Below are 20,852 nucleotides of genomic sequence, written 5' to 3' on the forward strand. Positions count from 1 at the left end.
GTTCAAATGCTGGTCTTATCACAGATTGACTACTGCAACTCGCTATATACTGGCTTGAATTCCTCTCTACAACACAAACTGCAAATGATTCAAAACACAGTAATCAGGTTGATCTTCAGACTATAAAAACTATGACACTATATCAGAATATTACCACAAACTTCACTTGTTACCTATACACGCACGTATTACATTCAAGCTATCCTGTATCATGTTCCATACCCTACATGCTAACACCTCAGAGCAAATTCTCCAACTCTTCTCCAAATCACACTTCTCATCAACAAGGGTTCATGACACAAACCTACTAAAGCTTCTTTCATCCAAAGGAGTCAAATACAAGCAAATTTATAATTCCCTATTCACCTGTACAACCATCAAAACCTGGAACAGTCTCCCAACAAGCATTAGGACTGAATTAAACTACTTCATATTTAAAACAAAACTGGAAACCCACCTTTATCCCAGGACAAGCAGGCAGGTATTCTCACTAGTGGGTGATGTCATCCGACAGAGCCCCGAAACGGACATCTTGCAAGCATGTCTTGCTTGAAGAAACTCAGAAGTTTCGAGATGCCCGCACCGCGCATGCGCCAGTGCCTTCCCGCCCGATGCTCCGGGCGTGTCTCCTCAGTTCTTTTTCTTCCGCGGAGCTGAGAAGTCTATCTTTAATTTGCGCCCATTGAATATCTTTTTTGCCTTCTTTTTGCCGCGGGTTGAGTTCTTTTGGGCTCTCCTGTGCGTTTATTTCTTTCTTTGATTTCTTTTAAAAAAAAAAAAAATTTTTCCTTCCGACTCCGGGTCGGCCGCGTGGCTGAAGCCCCGCGCCTTCGACCTTGCGGCGGAGCTTTTCCAGCCTATGTCCCGGCCAATTACCGGTTTCAAAAAGTGTAGCAAGTGCCAGCGCGCGATTTCGCTCACGGACCCTCATCGACGCTGCTTACAGTGTCTGGGACCGGATCACTTTCCGAAATCGTGCCAGCCTTGCTCCACTCTGACGGCGAGAGCGTTTAAGCGCCGCTGTCTGCTCTGGGAGTCCATGTTCAAGATGGAAGCTTCGTCAGATCCTGCAGCTTCGACATCGACATCGACGGGGGCTTCGACTCCTTCAGCGAAGCCCGCTGCCTCCCCAGCTGCTTCGGGCCTCCTGAAACCGGCATCATTCACCCCGGTTTCGGCCCAGGCTTCGGTGCCGGTACCTTCCTCCGTTTCCTCGGAGCAGGTCTCGACCCTTACAGTTCCACCAGTGGTGCTCAAGGTGCCGAAAGCTGGCAAGCAGAAGCACACTGCACCTAAGGAGCGCGGAGACCGTGCGGAAGGGCCCCCTTTTGGTGCGGATCCCTCCATATCGGCTTCGCTGCGGTCCATTCTGGAGGCTCAGTTCGTTGAGCTCATGCACACCATGGGGCCTCGTCTGATTGCCACCATCCAGGGTGACCTCCCAGCTTTGGCTTCGAGGGGCGGACCGCCCCCTCCTCCTCCTCCCCGCCGCACGACCTCGTTGCTCGGCGAGGAGGAGCGGCGAGTGGTGTCCGGGTCCTCGAGGAGGTCCTCCGAGAGTGCTATGCCTCCTTTGGAAACGATTCCCTCGAGGAGGGCTTCTCTTAGTGATATGCCTCCTTTGGAGCCCATTCCCTCGAGGAAACCCTCGTTTAGTGACCTGCCTCCCTTGGAACCGATTACTCCGCCCCATGATTCAGTGTGGCGTCCACCTTCGGGGCCCTCCAGTCCGGGGCATAGCAGGAAGCAGGACGAGTTCTTCCGAACTCCCTATCAAGCCTGGGCGACGTCCAGAGAAGCACCGACTCTTCCACCTTTGCGATAGACGGCATCGAGTCCGATCTGCTCCTTGGAAGCGTCTGATCCAGTCTCGCACAGAAGGACTCGATCCCCTTCCAGGCATCGAGAGGGGCATCGGTCCAGGCATTCTTCGAAGCATTCCTCTCGACACTCAACCGTCTCGCCTCAGAAGAAATTGCCTCGGTTGGGGTATGCTGCTTCGACTGGGTCTCCTCCTCCTGGCCCGGAGTTCGAGGACCCCGAAGTTTTCTACTCGTCCTGTTGCTCACAGGCCTCTTTGGAGCCTGAGGCTTCGTCTTCTTCTAGTCCGTCTCGCGGACCGGCGACAGCGGACCAACTGTCCTTTTCATCGTTCCTCAGACAAATGGCGGATGACTTGGACATTACTCTAGATGTGGGGTCTCGATATTCCAAAGAGTATCTCGATACCATGCACTTGCCTCGGCCTCCGGCGGAGTCCTTGCGGCTTCCCCTGCATAAGCTCCTCGACCAGACCTTCATGCGCTGCTTCGAGTCTCCTTACTCTATCTCTGCGGTCCCTGGCAAATTGGATTCGCGGTACCGCACGGTACATCATAAAGGCTTCGAGGGTCCTCAGCTTTCGCACCAGTCCCTCCTGGTCGAATCCTCGCTCAAGCGGTCTCATCCTGGCCAGGTCTACGCTTCCGTACCTCCGGGCCGCGAAGGCAGAACCATGGATAAGTTTGGGCGACGCATCTATCAGAATTCGATGATGGCGTCTAGAGTCCTGAATTACAACTTCCACTTTGCAACCTACTTGGAATTTTTTCTACCTATCTTCGTTGTCCCAACTCCGACTTCAGTTGATGCAATCTGCCTATGATGCGTTCGAGCTCTCTGCCCGAGCGGCGGCTTGCTCGGTGGCGATGCGCCGGTTGGCCTGGTTGCGGACCATTGATATGGACCCGAATCTTCAGGACCGCCTGGCGAACGTCCCGTATGCTGGGGCGGATCTTTTTGACGAATCCATCGAGACTGTCACGAAGAAGTTGTCTGACCACGAAAAGTCCTTCCAATCTATCCTTCGGCCAAAGCCCAAGCCTCAGCAGTCTCGACCTTCTCGTCCACCGTTGATTTATCAGAGGCGTTATCAGCCGAGGCAAACTCCTCCTGCGAGACAACCGGCGATGTCTCGTCGAGGGCATAACCAACCTCGTTATGCATCTCCCTGTTTTTCCCATCGGAGGGCGCCTCCATCATTTTTATCATCGCTGGGAGGCCATAACAACCGACCTCTGGGTCCTTACTATCATCAGGGAGGGATACTCTCTTCATTTCCATCGGGTCCCTCCGGACCACCCTCCAAGAGAGTATCCTTCCAACTTGACTCAGACAGCCCTTCTTCTTCAGGAGGCTCAGGCTTTGCTCCGGCTTCGTGCCGTGGAGCCGGTTCCAACGGACCAACTGAACCAGGGATTTTACTCCCGGTTCTTCCTTGTCCCGAAGAAGACGGGCGACCTGCGACCCATTCTGGACCTCAGGGTCCTCAACAAATTCCTTGTCAAAGAGAGGTTTCGCATGCTGACACTTGCTTCTCTCTACCCCCTCCTCGAGCAGAACGACTAGTTATGCTCTCTGGATCTCAAGGAGGCCTACACTCATATCCCAATTCATCCGGCCTCTCGCAAGTTCCTCAGATTTCGGGTGGGACATCTCCATCTGCAGTACCGAGTGCTTCCATTCGGCCTGTCTTCGTCTCCCAGAGTCTTCACGAAGTGTCTGGTGGTGGTGGCCGCGGCACTCAGGAACCAGGGTCTTCAGGTATTCCCCTACCTCGACGACTGGCTGATCAAGGCTCCCTCGGCCTCGGGGGTCCTCTCGGCGACCCTGTCCACGGTTCTGTTTCTGCAGAGTGGGATTCGAGATCAACTTCCCCAAGTCTCATCTACAGCCGACCCAGTCTCTGCCCTTCATCGGGGCTGTCCTGGATACCATTCGTCTCAGAGCATTCCTTCCTTCTCAGCGCATGGATGCTCTCCTTCATCTCTGCCAATCTGTGACTTCTCGCCAGACCATCTCGGCGAGACACATGATGGTCCTCCTGGGCCACATGGCCTCTACAGTTCATGTGACGCCGTTTGCCAGACTCCACCTCAGGATTCCTCAGTGGACCCTGGCATCTCAGTGGACTCAGGTGTCGGATCCGTTGTCTCGACACATCACAGTCACTCCTGCTCTTCGGCAATCTCTGCTCTGGTGGATGACCTCTTCGAATCTATCCAGAGGTTTGCTGTTTCAGTCTCCTCCCCACCAGAAGGTTCTCACGACCGATTCCTCGACCTATGCCTGGGGAGCGCATCTGGATGGACTCCGCACTCAGGGATTCTGGACCTGTGCGGACCGACTCCATCAAATCAATCTTCTGGAGCTCAGAGCCATCTTCAATGCTCTTCAAACTTTTCAACATCTGCTGCGCGACATGGTGGTCCTCATTCGCACCGACAATCAGGTCGCCATGTATTATGTAAACAAGCAAGGGGGCACGGGCTCGGCCTCCCTCTGCCAGGAAGCTCTCAGAGTCTGGGATTGGGCGGTTCGCCACAACTCCTTCCTCAAAGCTGTCTACATTCAGGGGAAGGACAATGTCTTGGCGGACAAGCTGAGTCGGCTTCTCCAGCCTCACGAATGGACCCTCCATTCCAGGCCCCTTCATCAGATCTTTGCTCAGTGGGGAACGCCTCAAATAGACCTCTTTGCAGCTCCCCACAACTTCAAACTGCCTCTTTTTTGCTCCAGGATCTACACTCCTCATCGTCTCGAGGCAGATGCCTTTCTACTGGATTGGGGAAATCGCTTCCTGTATGCGTTCCCCCCATTTCCTCTCATTCAAAAGACTCTGGTCAAGTTGAGATCGGACCATGCCACCATGATTCTGATTGCTCCTCGGTGGCCCAGACAACCTTGGTTCTCCCTTCTACTTCAACTCAGCAGCAGGGAGCCGGTCCTTCTTCCAGTGTTTCCTTCACTGCTTACTCAACATCAAGGTTCACTGCTTCATCCCAACCTGCAATCTCTCCACCTGACAGCTTGGTTCCTCTCAACGTAACCCCTCACTAGTTTTCCCAGGCGGTGAGGGATGTCTTGGAGGTTTCCAGGAAGCCTGCTACTCGTCAATGCTACTCCCAAAAATGGACTAGATTTTCTTCATGGTGTATTTCCAATTCTAAGGAGCCTCAGCGAGCCTCCCTATCCTCTGTTTTGGACTATCTTTTACATCTGTCTCAGTCTGGTCTCAAGTCGACATCTATACGAGTCCACCTGAGTGCTATTGCGGCTTTCCATCAGCCTCTACAAGGGAAACCTCTCTCTTCTCATCCTGTGGTTTCCAGATTTATGAAAGGACTTTTTCATATTAATCCTCCTCTCAAACCGCCTCCAGTGGTTTGGGATCTAAATGTTGTCCTTTATCAGCTTATGAAACCTCCTTTTGAGCCTCTGAGCAAGGCTCCCCGAAAGTTTCTCACTTGGAAAGTGGTTTTTCTGGTGGCTCTCACATCTGCTCGCAGGGTCAGTGAGCTTCAGGCCTTGGTGGCGGACCCTCCTTTCACAGTTTTCCATCATGACAAGGTGGTCCTCCGCACTCATCCGAAATTCCTACCTAAGGTGGTCTCTGAATTTCATCTCAACCAATCCATCGTGCTTCCAGTGTTTTTTTCCAAAGCCTCATTCTCATCCTGGAGAATCAGCTCTGCACACTCTGGACTGTAAACGTGCTTTGGCTTTCTATTTGGATCGCACCAAACCACACAGAACTGCTCCTCAACTTTTCGTCTCCTTTGATCCAAACAAGTTGGGACAATCTGTATCGAAGCGCACCATCTCCAATTGGATGGCGGCTTGTATCTCTTTCTGCTATGCCCAGGCTGGATTACCCCTTCCCTGTAAGGTCACAGCCCATAGGGTCAGAGCAATGGCAGCCTCTGTAGCCTTCCTCAGATCGACACCGATTGAGGAGATTTGTAGGGCTGCCACTTGGTCCTCGGTTCATACATTCACCTCTCATTATTGTCTGGATACTTTCTCCAGACGGGATGGACAGTTTGGCCAAACTGTGTTACAAAATTTGTTCTCCTAAGTTGCCAACTCTCCCTCCATCCCATTGAGGTTAGCTTGGAGGTCACCCACTAGTGAGAATACCTGCCTGCTTGTCCTGGGATAAAGCAATGTTACTTACCGTAACAGTTGTTATCCAGGGACAGCAGGCAGCTATTCTCACGTCCCACCCACCTCCCTTGGGTTGGCTTCTCTGCTAGCTACCTGAACTGAGGAGACGCGCCCAGAGCATCGGGCGGGAAGGCACTGGCGCATACGCGGTGCGGGCATCTCGAAACTTCTGAGTTTCTTCAAGCAAGATATGCTTGCAAGATGTCCGTATCGGGGCTCTGTCGGATGACATCACCCACTAGTGAGAATAGCTGCCTGCTGTCCCTGGATAACAACTGTTACGGTAAGTAACATTGCTTTTTCGACAGACCTCGACAACCTGTAAATTAACCACCGCTGACTTCCTAAAAAAACCATCACCAATACCACACCGGACATTGTATATATACCATGGAAATCCTTTTAAAAAATTGAAATTTACATATCAGATCTTTCCCACATTATTGTAAATCTTTTAAAAAAAATTGTCATGTGTCTGTCATTGTAATTCCCCTTAATAATATCTGGACCTCTTTACTTGTAAATCGCCTTGAACTTATTCTGAATAAGTATGATACAAAAATTCAGATTAGATTAGACTATCTGCTAACTTTCAGCAGCACTTAACTGGTTATCACTGCTGATAATTATGGTTAGCGCCTAAGTGAAAATTGGCTATTTTGAGGGTATTCTGGGGTAGAGCCACACTTTGCCAGTTAAGTCCCAATACTCAACACTTAACCAACTAGGGCAACTACATAAATGAGATTGCAAAAAACACAGTCCTACCTTTATGTGGCAAACCATGATTGGTTAAGTTCTTAATATCGATTTAGCTGGCTATTTGTTAGCTAGCTCTGCATAAACCTGATAGTTTTGAGATCCAGACATGGCCCTGCAGTGGGGAGAGTGTGGTGCAGTGGTTAAAGTTACAGCCTCAGCACACTGGGGTTGTGGGTTCAAACCCACGCTGCTCCTTGTGACTCTGAGCAAGTCACTTAATCCCCCCATTGCCCTAGGTACATTAGATAGGCTGTGAGTCCGTCGGGACAGACAGGGAAAAATGCTTGAATACCTGAATAAACTCATGTAAAACCGTTCTGAGCTCTCCTGGGAGAACGGTATAGAAAATTGAATGAATGAATAAATATCTGGGAATAAATATCTGGAAATAAACTGGCAGCGATCAGCAAACACACACCACTGCTGGTTGAATATTTACTCTTAAATGCTAAAAGGGAAGTAGATCCATAGTTGTAACCCTCCTTTTCTTGCTAAAATATTGTAATTTCTCCCCTATTTTTCCTCACAACTCTTGTATGTTTTTTTTTTTTGTTTGTTTAAAACTAATATTTGTTTTAATATGTAAGTACTTTTGTGGGTTTTTTTTCTTTTTTAATTTATAACAAAAATTAGTTTTTACATTATCACCATTGTCTATTTTATATGTTTTATGGTTTTGTACATCGCCTAGTAATCTATAATAGGCGATTCATTAAGAATCAATAAACTTGAACTTGAAACTTGATTAAGCATGCATTGGAAGTAGATTAAGCATGTAGATCATTAGCATGTTTTAACATATTTTAGCATACTTCCTGCCTAGAATATGTCTTTTGTACCCTAAGGAGAGAAGTTATCAAGGTGTGATAAAAGATGTAAAAGAAACCTCCTATCTCTGAAGTATCTCATGCATGAAAATTCTGTGCAAAACTTTTACTATAGATAGTAATACATTAAGAATCCCTGAGACAGGTTGTAGTGAAAAGTTTTCAGCGTCTGGGTTCTTTGTTTTTCATTGCCATGCTCATGAGCTTAAAGATAACTGAATGATTTTTAGTCGTTAGCTGAATGTTGTGTACAGGATTTTCATGCATCAGACAGATAATTAGTTTTTTTTTTGTTTTTTTTTAGATCTGTGATTGATAGTTGGGCTACTTGCCTAACAATATATTAGTTTAAGCCACTTCTAAGTTTTTACCTCCCGTAAAGTACATTTATGAATTTTGGAATTGCTTCTTTTCCAGTTTTTCCACATTATAAATTTAACAGCTTGAACATAGCTTGCTGTTACAACAGACTTGTAAAGAATATTTGTTTTTTAGGAAAAGCAAGAAGAGGAACTACTGACTACGCTACCTCTGCCTCCGCTGTCCTCCATCCAAGCTATTGGCAGTGCCATTGATAAGGTAGTGAAGGAGTTTGGTTTAAACCATGAAGATACAGAGAACAGATTCCAAGTTCAAAGAGCCTTGGAAAACCTAATACATCAGAAGTTACCAGGTATTAGCAATATTGTATTTTGTTGTGTCACTTTGTGAAATAAAGCACCATGTGACTGTCTTTTCCCCTTCTCCTCATTATACAAGGCTAGTTCTTAATTAAGGGGAACTGATAGGGTTTGGCCTTTTGATTCCTCATGTTATCAAAGTGGTTCCTAAAACTGTCAAGGGGAGGCAGTGCATATGAATCTAACTTATGAATGTTCATTGCAGTTATCCTGTAAAACTAACTGACTTGAGTTTCCCCAGAACAGGTTTGGGAACCACTGGGTTAACTCATGTCTGAATGTAAACCGGTCCATGCCTTTGAAGTAGAAAATGGCACAGATACCTGCAGTTAACCATGGGGATAGGGTCAGAGGCCATGGGGTGGGGACAGAGACAGAGCCTGCAGGGATGAGGACAGAGCCCATGGAGATGGGGTCAGGGACAAATTTTGTCCTCGTGCCAATCTTTAAAAACTTGAGATTTATATCAATATGTAAAAACTTAACACATCTTAGTTAATTGGCAACTGAATTCGGTGATTAAAAAAACTGCAGAAGCTGCTTTTAGATTAAAATGAACAACTGTTAAGTGACATCATTTATGTCTTGTCTGTTTTTACTATGGCAATAAGAGATTATCTGCTGATCAGACTCCTACCATCTGCAACATCCTTCCATTATGTGCCCAGCCTCAAGCACCTTAACTCTTATTGCAACAGATCCATCGTTGCTGGCATTAAGGAACATTTCCAACATTCAGTAGACACATATTTCATCCACTACACAGTTTAAGTTCTCTTCTACACCCATGTCTGAAAGACAATCCAGATTACACTTCTCCCTCCATATTTGCTGTGATAGGAGATTAACAGAACCGCAAATACTGAAAAAACGTGAATAACTTTTTTTATATGTTATTCACAGTTTTCTATTAAAAACCATTGTGAATATGGTGAAACCGTGAATAACATGGTGGGAGACCCGGCCTGTTCCTGAAGGAGAGGCAAAACACGGTGAACAAAGTGATGGGAATCAGGGATTTTCTCTGTAAACGCTTGGAAATGGCAATTTCTCTATGCAAGCTGATGTAATTTGAGGGGAGGAGCCAGCAAGCTAAAAACCATGAATAATCGAAACTGCGAATACAGAGGGAGAAGTGTACCTTTCCAGATGATGTAAAACATAGACAACTGAATCTTTGGGAAAGTTGTACCAAAATCAGATCAAAATAAACATAAGAACATAAGAATTACCATATTGGGACAGACCAAAGGTCAATCAAGCCCAGCATCCTCTTTCCAACAGTGGCCAATTCAGGTATCAAGTACTTAACTAGATCCCAAGTTGTAGGCTCTATTATGATTTATAAACAGTTGTATCAGTGCAGGGGCCAGGTGCTCAGTGAAGGGCCTGCACAAACACCCTCTGTCAGACTTTGTAGAGGTTAACAGAAAAAGTTATTTAATTCATCATTAGTGTGGAGCCTGTTTCGTCGCAGGTTCTCCCTTAAAGGTTTAGGCTTGAAAGAAAAATGCAATCTGATTCTTTTGTTAGTACTTAGTCCAGTCCCATTTCTTTATGTGGCTTCCTTGCCCTTCCCAAGTCAGCAGTCCAGCTCCAGAAATACTTTTAGATTGCAGCTGGTCACCCTTCTTAATCAGGTACTGAAATAGAGGTAGAATGTTGTTACAAGACTCCCTTACCTCATGTAGCAACAGACTGAAACTTCTTCTCAGCTTTCTCAGTCTCTGCCTCCAGTCTTTCTCTGATTCTGGTTCGACCTTTAAACCTTTCCCCAGCTACTTCCTGGATTCTCCACCTTCTCCCCTCCCCGTCCTTGAGGCTGTCTCTCTAAACTGCACTTGCTTTGCGATGCACTGGCCAAAATGGGACGTGTCTGATTTTCTTGAGGAATAGTTTCACTCTGGGGAGATGTGTTCTGGAGGGGAAGGGTTAAGGTTTCATAGTCCCTGTCACAATTGTACAGAATATTATCCCTTTTTGTACTACGGTATAACAACAAGATTTAAATATAAAATCACAAGTGGTCGAGGCTTGTGCAAATGAAGACAGAGTCCATCGAGATAGAGCGAAGATGGGGACATAGATTGTGCGAATGGTATGGAGATGGAGCCTGCAGGGAGGGCGCAGGGATGAGGACAGAGGCTGCAGGGATGGGGACAGGATGGAGACAAACTTTGTCCCCCATGTCATTCTCTACTTTGAAGTCATGACCTACACCTGGCAGTGGTCCAAAACAGTCTCCTTCTGGACCACTGCCTATTACACCTTTCCCACATCCCAGTTCCAATGCAAATGCCATGAACATGAATTAGTAAAATGTTTCCAAGACTATATAACATTCTTGGTTTAGATAGACAGTGTTGGTTAATTATTCTGATGACATCAGTGGTTGATGGTCAGACAAGATCTCCAGCATGCTGGCTTTTAATGTATGTTTGTAGCATTTCTTTTCCTCCTTTCCCTTTGCGCTAACATTGAACCATAAATGTAGAAATTAGTTTATGTACTGATTCTTTCTTTTTTTTTAATGGGTTATAGATTGCTCGTTACGACTCTATGGCTCTTCATGCAGTAAATTTGGTTTCAAAAATTCAGACCTGAACATCGACATTCAATTTCCAGCCAGTGTAAGTTAGATCTTTAAAAATTGTGCTGTTGGGTCTTCTTAATTACCTGTTACATACCCTATAAGAATAGGGGAGGGAGGTTGGGTTGGTAGGATGGCATTTCCTCTCAATGGTTCAATTTTGGGTAGTACAAAAGGAAGTGGGAACGGACAATGAACACTCTACTGAAGATCACTGATATAAAACCAACTTGTTTATTTCAGCAAAGGATACAAGCAGAAGCTGTGGACCCAACACAGCACTGTGTTTCGGTGTCTGAGGAACGCCTGCATCGGGGGTCACTGTGGCATATATGTTCATAGATGACAGGTCTGGGATAAAACAAAGATTGGTCCAACTAACATGCCAGAGTAACCAAAATCACTGAAAAGCTGTGTCGGGTCCACAGCTTCTGCTTGTGTCCTTTTCTGAAATAAACAAGTTGATTTTACATCAGTGATCTTCAGTGGAGTGTTCATTGTCCGTTCCCACTTTTATTTGAACTGTTTTATACCCATCAATTCTGGGTAGGCCAGATGATGGGTTGGGGGTGAGGAGATTTCTTGTTAAACAGGAACAGGCTTGGAATATATTCCTATAGACCTTAGTAGAGGATGGCTCTGGGTAGTACGGGGCAAGGGCGTAGTGGAATTTGACATATTGCTTATAATAATGACAGGATACATTTTTATAGTAAGTAACTCTGGGAGTAATATACCGATTATTCTTCTGTCCCTGAATGTTCAAGGATGAAATTATCCCTGAAAATGCAAATTATTTTTCAAGTAGACCAACTGCCTTCATATGGGAATAGTTCATAAAAGATGTGCATGCTTATTTTTGCTCCCAATAAAATGGGAACCAAAACTACAGTAGCTTTACACACTGGTTAATTTGTATGCATCTGGTGCAAATCGGAGCTTTTATGAGGAGACTAGTATTTTAGCCCGTTACATTAATGGGTGCTAGCTGTCTGTCTTTCTTCCCCCCCCCCACTTCCTTGTACAGCAGCCACAGAAGCATTCCCTCCCCCTCCAATTCCCTGTGCAGCAGCATTTCCCCCCACCCTACTTCCCTGTACAGCAGCATTTCGATCCCCCCCCCACTTCCATGTGCAGCAGCCACAGCAGCAGCAGCATTCCCTCCCCACACACCACTTCCCTGTGCAGCAGTAGCATTTCCCTTCCACCCCCCCTTCCCTTCCCACGGTTCCGTCCCCACACACACACAGTACTCTGTGCAGCAGCAGCATTTCCCGGCCTTCCCTATGCAGAAGCAGCATTTTCCACCCTACACACATACACTTCCCTGTGCAGCAGCAGCATTTCCCGGCCTTTCCTGTGCAGAAGCAGCATTTCCCCACCACACACACACTTCCCTGTGCAGCATCAGCATTTCCTACACACACACACACTTGCCTGTGAAGCAGCAGTATTTCCCAGCCTTTCCTGTGCAGCATTAGCATTTCCCTGCCTTTCCTGTGCAGCATTAGCATTTCCCGGCCTTACCTGTGCAGCATCAGCATTTTCCGCCACCCCCTTCCCAGCCGCCGTGTTGAAATTAATAGAAAAGCGCTGCACCGCGCTACCGCTGGCTTCAGCATCTTCTATCCACTGTGGCCAACCCTAGCGGAAACAGGAAGTAGTCAGAGAGGGCGGGCCACAGTGGACAGAAGACGGCGAGGCCAGCGTTAGCGCGGTGCAGCGTCCCTTAATTTAAACGCGGGTGAGCCGGCCAGAAGGAGGAGGCTTTGGCAGTGGTGGTTTTGGCGGTGAGTGAGGGCGGGAGGGGGAAGTCGGCGGCGGCGGCTGTGCTGTGTTTATCTGAGTTGTCTGGCCGCTGCATCCGCACTCCTGCTTGCCCGGACCTACTGATCACAGATCAGAGATCACGGAAGCACGCAGGTAAGTGCGCATGCGCGGCTAGGGTTTTATTATATAGGATGAGCAAACTTTTTACACGACTGGGCAGAAGACCATATTATTATTGGGGGAGATGTTTTAGCAGGAAAGATGGTATATTAAACCACCTCAATGAACCCTAATGAGAAATTTTTTTCTTGTAATTTGTGACCTTTGATGGATTTTGAATAGTTTACAGCCATGGACAATAAAATCCAAGAAATTTGCTCACAAGAATTTTAAAATCTTTCTATCTGCTTTGCCATATCTAAACCCCCAGTGCTGAGTTCTCCAATATTATATTAAATGGTTTATGATTAATGTTTATTTATCCACCAAAGTTTAAGGGAACTTAATGGAAGCTTTAATTTATTTAATATGTACATAAAACACAGATTGAAAAAGATAGATATCTAAAATTGCATTTAGTTGTCGGTACTAATATGACTCCATGATTGGTAAGGCCCGACTTAGTGCAGGAAGAGGCGGTCGGAGCATACAGCGAGTGATTTCCTGCACTCGCCGGCGCTCTGGCTGCTCTCTCCTGCCTCTCTCGCTGCCCTCTCCAGTCTCCCCCATGAAAAACCATATTCGCGGTTTTTCAAGATTCGCAGAGGTTCCTGGAACAGAACCTCCACAAATATCGGGGGAGTAGTGTAGTTCCAAAAGTGAAAAAATAAGAGGACTGGAGGGAAAAATAATCAAACAAACAAATATCAAAACTCCAGTGTCACAAATGCCACACCAAAAGCCAGAAAGTGTAATTCTAAACCAAAAGAAAAGCCTCAGACAACCTACCGCCCAGGCCTCACAGGCAGAAAAACTTTCGCAAGAATTAGCAAAAAGCTGGCAGGTGAGAGCAAAACAAGCATAGCCAAGACAAATAAATGCTGTGAAAAAACATTAGCAAACAGGTCGACGATCGTTTCATGGTGCAAAACCACTGCTTCAGGGCCTTCAGTATCAACAAGTCAGGCTACCAAAATGTAGAAATCAAGTGCCGCTTACTGTTCCAAAAGTGCATAAATTAACAAAGAAAATTAAAAAGAAAATTGCCATAGCTATTTCATTAAGAAATTAACTGTTTAGTTAATTTCTTAATGAAATAGCTATGGCAAAGTCTAAAGGCTCCTTTCACAAAGGTGCGCTAGCGTTTTTAGCGCACGCACCAGATTGGCATGCGCTATAGCACGCACTACCTGAAAATCTACCACCTGGTAGGCGGTAGTGGCTAGTGCGTGCTATTCCGCGCGTTAAGGCCCTAACGCACCTTTGTAAAAGGAGCCCTAAGAAGTGCTGAAGAACTTTAAAAAATCTATCTGAGATTTGTATCCTACAAAACAGATTTGTTTCTGTTCAGAATGACATTTTTCAGTTTTAGCAAAAAAACCTATATTCTCATGTTCCAGCATACTTACATTTTGAAAATTAGCTGACATCTGTACAGGGAAACATGCATTCATACTATTAACATGTGCTTAGTTTTAAAAATTGCCAGCTAAATGTCAGGGAGAACAACTCAAATATCAGCAACATTGTAAATTTAACTTATTTTATGTTTGGTTTATACATGGCATTTTATTTTACAGATATCTCAGCCAGATGTTCTCTTGCTTGTTGAAGATAGTCTGAAGAATAGCGGTAAGATTTTTAAAAGCATAATTTATTTTTTCTGGTTTTTTTTTATTTTTATAATTAACACTTTATTAAGAACAACAAAAATAGCACAATACAAAGCAAATGGTATAACTACAAACAGCGGAGCGCACATAGTGTCTTCCATGCATTCTGCACAAAACAATTCAACAGAAAATGAGAATCTAGAAACACCCCCCCCACACACAAACACACATACACCTCACCCACCTACCCTCCAACCAACCAACCCCCCCTTCCCCCAAGCACAAGCAGTGAACAAAGAGTTAGATTGTGAGCCTGCCGGGGATAAACTCTGAGTGCCTGATCAATGTAAACCACTTAGGATATAAGTTGTGCAGCCTTATTTATTTCATTTTGTATATACATTGCTTAATCACGATTAAAATGTTTAATCTCATAAAGCATCCCTCCTCATATTTCCTTCTATACTCATACAGTGGCAAATATAGACAGCAGAAGTAAATTCTCCGAACCAACATGTTTTAATTAACTAAAATGAAAATAAATCATTTTTCTTACTTTGTTGCCTGGTGATTTTAAAGACGGAACAAAATGGTTAGAAAAATAAAACCACCAAGCAGTAAAGGTAAGAAAAATGATTTATTTTCATTTTAGTAATTAAAACAGGTCGAAAATTAGGAGCACCACACCAAGTTCCACCCGTCTTATAAAGGAGAGCTGAATACTTCTGTATTTTAATTTCAAATGCCTGTAAAGCAATCCTGGTAACTGTTAATTGCTTTTCCTGCATGTTGTATTTCACTCCTATTGCTAAGTTGCCCTCTATTCCCCAATTATCAGTTATATTTTCTAAGGAAATTCTGTGCCTATATGAGATTCTAGCCTCTATTTCTTACCATGACCCTCAATTTGTCACATGTTAGAGTCAATGTATATTTTTCTCTTCTGTGCATATATGGCCAACAACTTGTCTGTCTTCCCTTTTTTACCCTGGCTACAGAAGCTCATGCAACTTGAAGAAATCTGTGGTATAACAAATAAATTTACTAACAGATCCTCTAGTCTGAAACTTCAGTTTTCTGTGGGCAATAGTTTGGTTTTCTGCAGCTTCCAGACACCCATGCTACCCTTCATCTGCTGTATGTCCTTATTCAAAACAATTTTGCCTGATGTTTTGACAGGCAAAGGTTCCTCTGTCCTGGTAAATGGGCTGCCTGATCCTGAAATAATTGTTAATGTGTACTCTAGAATATTGAAAGTTTCCAAGTTTATTTTAGTTTTGATATCCCACCTATCAAAGTATGTCTAGGCGGCTTACAATTAAAAATGAGATAAAAAATAAAATAATTTAAAAACCATGATAAGATATGACATGACTGTGAGAGAAATAGGAAAGGGAGCTCCATTTAAAAAAAGTAAAGTTGGGGAGGGAAAAACCATTTGGCTGTATCTTGGCAATAACTAAAATCTTGAATTAATGTGAAAGCATCTGCTAAAAAGATAAGTTTTAAGATCCTTTTTTAATTGTGTTAAGAGATTTTTGAAGTCTTAAATGGATTGTCAGAAGGTTCCAGAGTTCAGGGCCTTGTACAGAAAAAATGGCACAACGATGAGTTTCGGATATTATCCCAGGACAAGAAGGCAGCATTTTCTCACATGTGGGTGTCATCTATGGAGCCCCGGTATGGACGGCTTTAAAAGTGCATTGCCACTTTAACTTAAGAAAGTTTGTGAACTGACAGCACCGCGCATGCATGAGTGCCTTCCTGCCCAACGTAAGCTCATGGTACCTCGGTTCTTAGTTTTCCGCGGAACTAAGAAGTCGTGTCTCTGAACATCGTTCAGTTTTTTGACATTTGCCTTCCAGCTCGCGTGTTTTTTCTTCTATTTTTATACTCTCTTTAAGAGTACTTATATTTTCTTTAAAAAAAACCCTTTATCCCAGGACAAGCAGGCATGATATTCTCACATGTGGGTGACGTCATCTACGGAGCCCCAGCGCGGACAGCTTTTCAAGCAAACTTGATTGAAGTTTCAAGTTTGCTATGCTGCACCACGCATGTGCATGCCTTCTTGCCCACTAGAGGGCGCATCCCCACCTCGTGGTCCTCAGTTCAGTTTTTTCCGCGGAGCCAGAAGCCCTGTGGAAATTGTGCTCTCTATTTTTGCCTTCTGACACCGAGTCTGAGTCGTTTTTCTCGGTCGCTGTGCTTGCTTTATTTTTTTATTCGTTCGTGTGTTCGGTAATCGTCAAAAAAAAAAAAAGTATTTTTTCGTTCGGCTCCGGGGGCTCCCGGTAGCCGCGGCCGCGGGACCTCGTTACGTTCCCGGCCGTTTTTCAATTTCATGTCCCGTCCTTTGACGGGCTTTAAAAAGTGCACCCGGTGCGATCGGCTGCTTTCAATCACCGATCCCCACCGGTGGTGCTTACTTTGCCTGGGTCCCGAGCACCCCACCGACTCCTGTCCTCAGTGCTCGACTTTCCAGCCAAGAGCTCTCCGCCGCCGTCGTGCCAGAATGGCGGAGCTCTTTGCTGTGGACCCCGCGGCGGGGCAGGCATCGACGTCGGCCTCGGCTTCGGCCCTGGCCTTGACCTCGGCCTCGACTCCCTCGACCTCGTCGCTACATCCTGCTTCATCGAAGCCTGCGTCCTCGACTTCGAAGTCGACAGGGGGTAAGTCCTCACTTCCTTCTTCAACTCCAACCTCGAAGAAGCCATCCTCGGGATCCTCGACGGGGGCGGGTGGGTCGTCTTCGGCCCCGCCCCGAGCGTCGAAGTCGGGTGCCCCACGGGAATACTCGAGACCGAGGTCACCCTCGAGGGAGCACCCGCCGGCCCCGGATCTACCGGCCATGATGGGGGTTCCTGTTTTTCAGGACTTGCTCCGTGCCCTCATTGCCTCGGAGCTGTCCGGCGCCCTCGCGCATCTGCAGCCGGCTTCGGCCTTGAGTGCCCCGGCTTCGGCAGCCTCGGTCACAGTGCCCTCGACTTTGGCCCCCGGGGTGGCTCCGGCCTCGACCCCGACCTTGCCCTCGACCTCGGTCGATCAGCCGGAGCGGAGTATGCGGCCTCGGGACAAGGTGCGGAGAGTTCGGAGGATCTCTTCCACTTCTTCCTCGTCGAGGTCCTCCCGGGGCTCCTCGCCCTCAGGTCGGCCTCGGGCGAAGCGCCGGCCGAGGAAGCCCAAGCGTTCTCAGGGTTCTCCTCGGAGACGCGGTCGCTCCTCGCCGACCGGGGCTGAGATGCTGCGTGTCTCGGAGCTCCGCCTCGATAATCCGAGGCTTTTCCATTCCTCCGAGGGAGGGTTATCGAGAGACTCCTCGCCAAAACGGAAGGGGCAGGCCTCGGTGCCTCGTTCCCAGTTCGGTTCCGGTGTCCTCGGTTCTGGAATATTTGTTGCATTTGTCCAAGTCTGGGCTGAAGACGACTTCCATTCGAGTGCATCTCAGTGCTATTGCTGCTTTCCATCGGCATCTCGAGGGGCGATCTCTCTCTCTTTATCCTCTGGTGATTCGTTTCATGAGGGGTCTAGTGAATGTTAATCCTCCTCTGAAACCTCCTCCTGTGGTTTGGGATCTTAATGTGGTCTTGGCTCAGCTGATGAAACCTCCTTTTGAGCTTATTGACAAGTCTCTTCTTAAGTTTCTCACTTGGAAGGTGATCTTTTTGCTTGCGCTCACATCCGCTCGTCGGATTAGTGACCTGCAGGCTTTGGTTGCGTACCCGCCCTTTACTGTGTTCCATCATGACAAGGTGGTTCTTCGCACCCATCCTAAATTTTTACCTAAGGTTGTGTCTGATTTCCACCTCAATCAGTCCATTGTTCTTCCGGTGTTTTTTCCGAAGCCCCACTCTCATCCTGGGGAGGCGGCGCTTCACACGCTTGACTGTAAGAGGGCGTTGGCTTTTTATCTTCAACGCACCAAGTCTCATCGGAAGGTTCCTCAATTATTTTTGTCCTTTGATCCTAATCGGTTGGGACGTCCTGTTTCCAAGCGCACCTTGTCCAACTGGTTGGCTGCTTGTATTTCTTTTTGCTACGCTCAGGCTGGTCTCGAGCTGCATGGTCGGGTCACGGGACATAAGGTCCGAGCAATGGCAGCTTCTGTTGCTTTCCTCCGGTCTACTCCGATGGAGGACATCTGCAAGGCTGCCACTTGGTCTTCGGTTCATACTTTCACCTCCCACTACTGCCTGGATACGTTATCCAGGAGTGACGGCCGGTTTGGCCAGTCAGTTTTGCGAAATCTGTTTTCCTAAATTGCCATCCTCCCACCTGCCCTTTTTTGGTTGGCTTGGAGGTCACCCACATGTGAGAATATCATGCCTGCTTGTCCTGGGATAAAGCACAGTTACTTACCGTAACAGGTGTTATCCAGGGACAGCAGGCATATATTCTCACAACCCGCCCTCCTCCCCGGGGATGGCTTCTTTGCTGGATATGGAACTGAGGACCACGAGGTGGGGATGCGCCCTCTAGTGGGCAAGAAGGCATGCACATGCGTGGTGCAGCATAGCAAACTTGAAATTTCAATCAAGTTTGCTTGAAAAGCTGTCCGCGCTGGGGCTCCGTAGATGACATCACCCACATGTGAGAATATATGCCTGCTGTCCCTGGATAACACATGTTACGGTAAGTAACTGTGCTTTTTCCTCCTGCAGGCTTCAGCTGACGAGGCTGCTTCATTTTCTTCAACCAATTTGGCTGAGGCGCTTTTTCTGTCGATCCAGCTGTTATTGGGTTTTAAAGTGCTGCAGGTGCCTAAGGCCAATTTACATCACTGACCCCCATAGTTGGTGTTTGCAATGCCTTGGCCCAGAACACTGTGCAGATTCTACCCTGCAGAAACATTCTATCAAGAGCCAGAGACTTCAGTAAGAAAAATTGTTTGGCACTTGAATGGAAACAGAGAAGACGTCATAGCCTTCAACTTCGAAGACGTTGACACTGGCATGGGAGGCATCGCTCCATCTGGCAAGCCAGCTAAGAAGCCACCAGGTCTCACAGGTCACTCTTGCATCGAGCCCCTCGATGCTGACTAAGCGACTGCGTCTTGCCCCTCCTACATTGAGGAGTGCATCCTCTTCGAGGTCATCCTCTCCGAGGCAAGATGTGGCACCAATGATACTGGCAGAAAGGCCAAAGGTACCAGTGCTTTCATTCTGTGAAAAGCTTGATGTGCTTTTCCAAGTGATTGATATGTTTAAACTCCTTACGCCGACATTGACTCCCTCGGTACCGGTCCAGCCTGAGCGTAAAGCAACCAGGTCCTGCGGTAACGACACTGGCTCTCCAGAGCAACATCAACGTTCCATGCCTAAGTGTAGCCCACATTTTCACAGGTCCAGTTCTCCATTGAGGCCCTGCTCCAGTTCATCGAGGCATCGTCATTCTTCCTCCTCGTCTTGACGCTCCAAATCCAGTAAGCATCATTCCTCTTCAGGAGCTTCCAAAAGGAAACATTGCTGTCCTTCACAGTCTTCCAAACATAAGAGTGTCATGATAGACATCGTTCTTGTCTTTGGATCGACACCAAGCTTGATACAAGCATCGATCTGCTCGACACACTCCTTCACCAAAACCCTTTTATGACTCTGACTTACAGTCTGATTCAGCTGAAGACTTAATGGAGGCTTATGATACGACTTCAGAAAAGTCTCCATAAAAGTCTCCACCAAGGGCTAAATCTCCCACTGAGAGACTTTCTTTCTCAAAATTTATTCGCCAGTTAGGCAAGGCGTTAGTAGTCAAGCTAGAAGCTGATTCTGCATACAGCGCTGAATACTTTTAAGACTTAGATTATGAGCATCCTAAAGACCTTCTCAGACTACCTTTTGCATGGTATACTCAAAGACACTTTGCACAAGAACTGGGAAACGCCCCTAACTCTTACAGTGGCTCCCATAAAATTGGACTCTCTGTATAAAATAATTTCTTCTCCAGGTTTTGACAAACCACAGCTTCAGCACCAGTAACCAGTAGTAGAGTCGACTTTGAAAAAATCTATTCCATCGAAAGTCTATGCCTCAGTGCCACCAGGGCATGAAGGCGCAATATGGACAAATTTGGACATCATTTGTACCAAAATTTCATGCTAGCAAATAGAGTTCTAAATTATAATTTCTGTATTTCCTACTAGTTAAGAAATTATCTTCTTTTGATAGATACATTCCTCAACAATATTTGCAGGAATTTCATCATCTCTCGCACCCTTGTCCTAGCTAGAAGATACATGGCAAGATCTGCTTATGATGCATTTGAATTACCTTCTAGAGCAGCGGTCTCAAACTTGCGGCCCTCCAGGTGCTATTTTGCAGCCCATGGTTTTGTACGCGATCTCACACTCTGGGCAGGAAGAGAGGCCTCGGTGCCGGCACCAGCTGACTTGAAACTTCCTGCTGCCGTCGCATATGCCGAGACTCCTGCCTTCACGTATCCGGCAGATATGCGAAGGCAGGAGTCCCAG

At 46.5% G+C, this 20,852-nt stretch overlaps 1 protein-coding gene across 3 annotated transcripts in view; it reads left to right on the forward strand.

Annotated features, from left to right (window-relative positions):
* Window positions 1–20,852, forward strand: part of TUT7 (terminal uridylyl transferase 7) — a 317,026-nt gene that overhangs the window by 58,516 nt on the left and 237,658 nt on the right. For all 3 annotated transcript variants that reach the window (XM_033927693.1, XM_033927688.1, XM_033927701.1), the window contains exons 5-7: window positions 8,070–8,247; window positions 10,796–10,884; window positions 14,354–14,405. In XM_033927693.1, coding sequence (XP_033783584.1) covers window positions 8,070–8,247; window positions 10,796–10,884; window positions 14,354–14,405 — 319 coding nt within the window. The remainder of the gene's footprint in view (window positions 1–8,069; window positions 8,248–10,795; window positions 10,885–14,353; window positions 14,406–20,852) is intronic.

Source organism: Geotrypetes seraphini, chromosome 1, assembly GCF_902459505.1.
Source record: "Geotrypetes seraphini chromosome 1, aGeoSer1.1, whole genome shotgun sequence".
Lineage (NCBI taxonomy): Eukaryota > Metazoa > Chordata > Amphibia > Gymnophiona > Dermophiidae > Geotrypetes > Geotrypetes seraphini.